The sequence below is a fragment of the Populus alba genome, chromosome 2 (genome assembly GCF_005239225.2).
Source record: "Populus alba chromosome 2, ASM523922v2, whole genome shotgun sequence".
In the NCBI taxonomy this organism is placed as follows: Eukaryota; Viridiplantae; Streptophyta; class Magnoliopsida; order Malpighiales; family Salicaceae; genus Populus; species Populus alba.
The window spans coordinates 15,276,950-15,280,800 of record NC_133285.1 but is presented as its reverse complement, the minus strand read 5'-3'; the positions used below and the strand labels follow the sequence as shown (position 1 = coordinate 15,280,800).

Here is a 3,851-nt window from a genome sequence, read left to right as displayed (position 1 = left end):
TTTTTTTAATGACACTTGCATAATTAAAAAAATGAAAATCTCTAAAAACTCTAAAAAAAATGAGTCTTCAAAGTTTATCGAATTAAACAAAATGAATATATACAAAAGAACAAAAATATGTTTAGTTAGAATAATGAAAACAAAAACATAATATAAATATATCTCTAGAATTAAAGTAAATTACTGTGTTTTTAAATAGAAAATACTCCTTTTTGTTTTTATTGTTTCTGTTAATTTTGTCTCGGAACAAGTGAAAAAAAAAAGAGGAAATTGCATGATGATGAAAGTTTACTTACAAATCCATTAATAAAAGAAAAAAAATGAAGTTAAAAAGGGGACAAAAAGACTGTTAAACATCAAAGAAGAGTGAGGACAGAAAGAAAAGAGTTAAAAGAAAAAGGGAGAATCTAAATTGTACACAGATGACAGCCCTTTTGTTCCCGCCTTTTATTCTCTCTTTATCACGCAAGAAAGTAACAAAGCTCCTTTTCTTAGCTAATTAGGTACAGAAAATCAGCATTAACCCTAGCTAATTTAACTTCAAAAGAGCTTGTTAGTAATTGTTGTCAAAGCAAAGGAAAAGGCAGAGAGTAAAAATGAAAAGGAAAGAGATGATGATGACCCACAAGTTGTGGGAGTGAAGGGAGGTCCCAGTGGGTTTGGACAGTAGCCATGTTTTGACAAAAATGGCCAAAGAAGAGGTTCGGCAACAGCAATATTTCCAACTGTTTTGTCTCTGTCTCTTCCTCTTTCCTTGCTCCTTTCCTTTAACCCCACCGTCAATATTTTCATTTCTTTTCTTTCCTGACACTTGATTTTCTCTCTTTACTTTGGTTTCTCTTCCTTTCTGTCTCGTTCCATGGACAAACATCAGCAGCAACAACTGTCTTTGGCCAAGTGTTCCAGGCAGAAATACAGTGAATGGTTTGTTCTCGACAAGAGCTTATTCTCCCATGTTCGGATTCACTTCAACTTATTTAGTTTTTTGTTTGTGTGCACTGTCTATGGTGTCCTTCTCTTGTTGTTCTGATCATTTTTTTTACCAGCACAATGAATGTTGAGCTTGTATGTGCTCTGTTATTTTATCTCAATCGATCCTTGTTCGTGTGACTCTTTACTACTACTTGTTTGAACAGTAAAGGTTCATCCTTTATGTTTTGTGTCATCTGCTTGCTGGGTGGTGTCTGCACTCTGCATATAAAATAAGGATTCAATTTGGAACCTCTCTTGTTATATTTCAGAATAGTTGTTGTTGTTGTTCCTTTTGTAAGCAATTGGCTGTTATCTTTTCTTTGGTAGGATTTTTCGGGATGTTCCTAGCGATATCACCATAGAAGTGAGCGGAGGGACATTCGCATTACACAAGGTAAGTTCTTGTAGATTTATACTAGAGTTGTTACCCTTTCATCTTGAAGAGGAATTGAATCGTACGTGTATGCACGTCTTTTCTCTGCACATTTATGAGATTAGCATTATGGTTTTGACAGATTCTTTATGATCTTTTTTGAAAAATGCAGTTCCCTTTAGTTTCTCGAAGTGGACGAATCAGAAAGTTGGTTGCAGAACATAGAGATGCTGATATCTCAAGGGTGGAGCTGCTTAATCTACCAGGAGGAGCAGAGGCGTTTGAGTTGGCTGCAAAATTCTGTTATGGCATTAACTTTGAAATTACATCTTCAAATGTTGCTCAGTTGTGCTGTGTCTCTGAATACCTTGAAATGACTGAAGACTTCTCCAAAGACAATCTTGGTTCTCGGGCAGAGGAGTATCTTGAGAGCATTGTTTATAAGAATCTTGAAATGTGTGTTGAAGTTTTGCAACAATGCGAGAACCTAATCCCTCTTGCTGATGAGCTTAGAATAGTTAGCCGATGCATAGATGCCATTGCCTCAAAGGCCTGTGCTGAACAAATTGCCTCAAGTTTCTCACGCTTGGAGTATAGCAGCTCAGGGAGGCTTCACATGAACAAGCAAGCAAAAAGAGAAGGGGACTGGTGGATAGAAGATCTGTCTGTTCTTCGCATAGACTTATATCAAAGGGTCATGACGGCCATGAAGTGCCGTGGTGTCCGTCCTGAGAGTATTGGTGCATCACTGGTGAACTATGCTCAGAAGGAGTTGACAAAGAAATCCAGTTTATGGAATCCATCTAGCCAGACAAAAGTTGATCTGATATCAACTGGGCATGAAAGACTTGTGGTTGAGACAATTGTTAACCTTCTGCCTGTTGAGAAACTTGCTGTTCCTATAACTTTTCTTTTTGGTCTCTTGCGAAGTGCTGTGATGCTTGATTGCACAATTGCTTGTAGGCTCGACCTAGAGAGGCGGATTGGTTCCCAGTTGGATGTTGCCACTCTTGATGATCTTTTGATCCCGTCGTTCAGGCATGCAGGTGATACCTTATTTGATGTCGACACGGTCCAGAGAATCTTGGTTAATTTCTCACAGCAAGATGACAGTGAAGATGATATGGAAGATGCTTCGGTTTTTGAATCTGATAGTCCTCACTCACCATCTCAAACTGCTTTATTTAAAGTGGCAAAACTGGTTGACAATTATCTTGCTGAGATCGCTCCTGATGCAAATCTCAAGCTTTCCAAGTTCATGGTCATTGCAGAGACTTTACCAACACATGCACGAACAGTTCATGATGGACTATACCGGGCAATTGATATTTACCTAAAAGTATGTTCTACTAATATTTTCCCTTTGCATTTTTCGATATCCAGGAGAAAAGCTTTGTTTTCTAAAGTTTCTTTGATTATTTTGCAATGACATCCAGGCTCATCAGGGTTTATCAGACTCAGACAGGAAGAAGCTCTGCAAACTGATTGATTTCCAAAAGCTCTCGCAAGAAGCTGGAGCACACGCTGCACAAAATGAACGGCTGCCCCTTCAAGCTATAGTTCAAGTGCTCTATTTTGAGCAAATAAGGCTCAGAAATACACTGTGCTGCTCTTATGCTGATGATGACCACAAGCCAATGCACAATTCATGGCGAATTAGCAGTGGTGCACTCAGTGCAGCAATGTCTCCGCGAGACAACTATGCATCACTGAGGAGAGAAAACCGAGAGCTAAAACTTGAGCTAGCTCGGTTGCGGATGAGATTAAATGATCTAGAGAAAGAACATGTTTGTATGAAGAGAGATATGCAAAAGTCTCATTCTCGTAAATTCATGAGTTCTTTCTCAAAGAAAATTGGTAAGCTTAGTATCTTTGGGCATAGTTCTTCAAGGGGATCAAGTTCTCCATCAAAAAATTCCCACAGAACAGATTCTAGAGTGATTGAGAGAACATGTGCCAGCACTGATTAGGTAATTCAAGCTATTCTTTCTTCTGTACTTGTTAAGTAACCACAAGGCATGATCTTGTTGACCTTTTTACTTATTTTTTATAAATTTTCCCTTTTCGGGCTACCTTGTATAGGGTTTCTGATGCTTTGAGATAGAAAGAATAGTTGTTCTTGTTTGCGAGTTATGGTTTTGGAGAGTACAACTTTGATGTTATTCGATATGTTTTGTATGATGTTATTTGAAATCTCATATATGTATAAAAGTTTTATAAATTTATATGGGATATGAGACATTACTATGAAACTCGGGTTGGCGGATCACCGGGTTGACCGGCCGGGCCAGGTTGGGTTTAACAATACTGCATTGTACTCGGTTGACATGGTAGAATGGCACAAATTTTGCATAGAAACTTCATGCATGTGGATTGACTTGACTTTCAGTGGATATGAAGAACCAACAGGTGGGTAGAAAAACATCTTAAGCATAGATGTCACGTGTTCAGGAAAGGAAAAGGAAAAATCTGGTTATGTTGAAACGAGGTTTGTAAAATGCACAAA

General features: G+C 38.1%; 1 protein-coding gene across 1 annotated transcript; it reads left to right on the top strand.

The window, feature by feature from the left end:
• Nucleotides 1-497: 497 nt before the first annotated feature.
• On the top strand, nucleotides 498-3,478 carry LOC118049889 (BTB/POZ domain-containing protein At5g48800). The gene is made up of 4 exons (XM_035060049.2): nucleotides 498-924; nucleotides 1,300-1,366; nucleotides 1,518-2,684; nucleotides 2,782-3,478. Exons 1-4 carry the CDS (start codon nucleotides 860-862, stop codon nucleotides 3,313-3,315), a joined length of 1,833 nt encoding a protein of 610 aa, XP_034915940.1. The 5' UTR covers nucleotides 498-859; the 3' UTR covers nucleotides 3,316-3,478.
• Nucleotides 3,479-3,851: the final 373 nt, after the last annotated feature.

What these genes read in the sequence shown, in the direction of transcription:
- LOC118049889 (XM_035060049.2), top strand. Translation starts at nt 860, where the DNA reads ATGGACAAACATCAGCAGCAACAACTGTCTTTGGCCAAGTGTTCCAGG. An exon ending in AGGCAGAAATACAGTGAATG is followed by an intron (nt 925 to 1,299) that starts GTTTGTTCTCGA and finishes TTTCTTTGGTAG; the next exon opens with GATTTTTCGGGATGTTCCTA. An exon ending in CAATTGATATTTACCTAAAA is followed by an intron (nt 2,685 to 2,781) that starts GTATGTTCTACT and finishes AATGACATCCAG; the next exon opens with GCTCATCAGGGTTTATCAGA.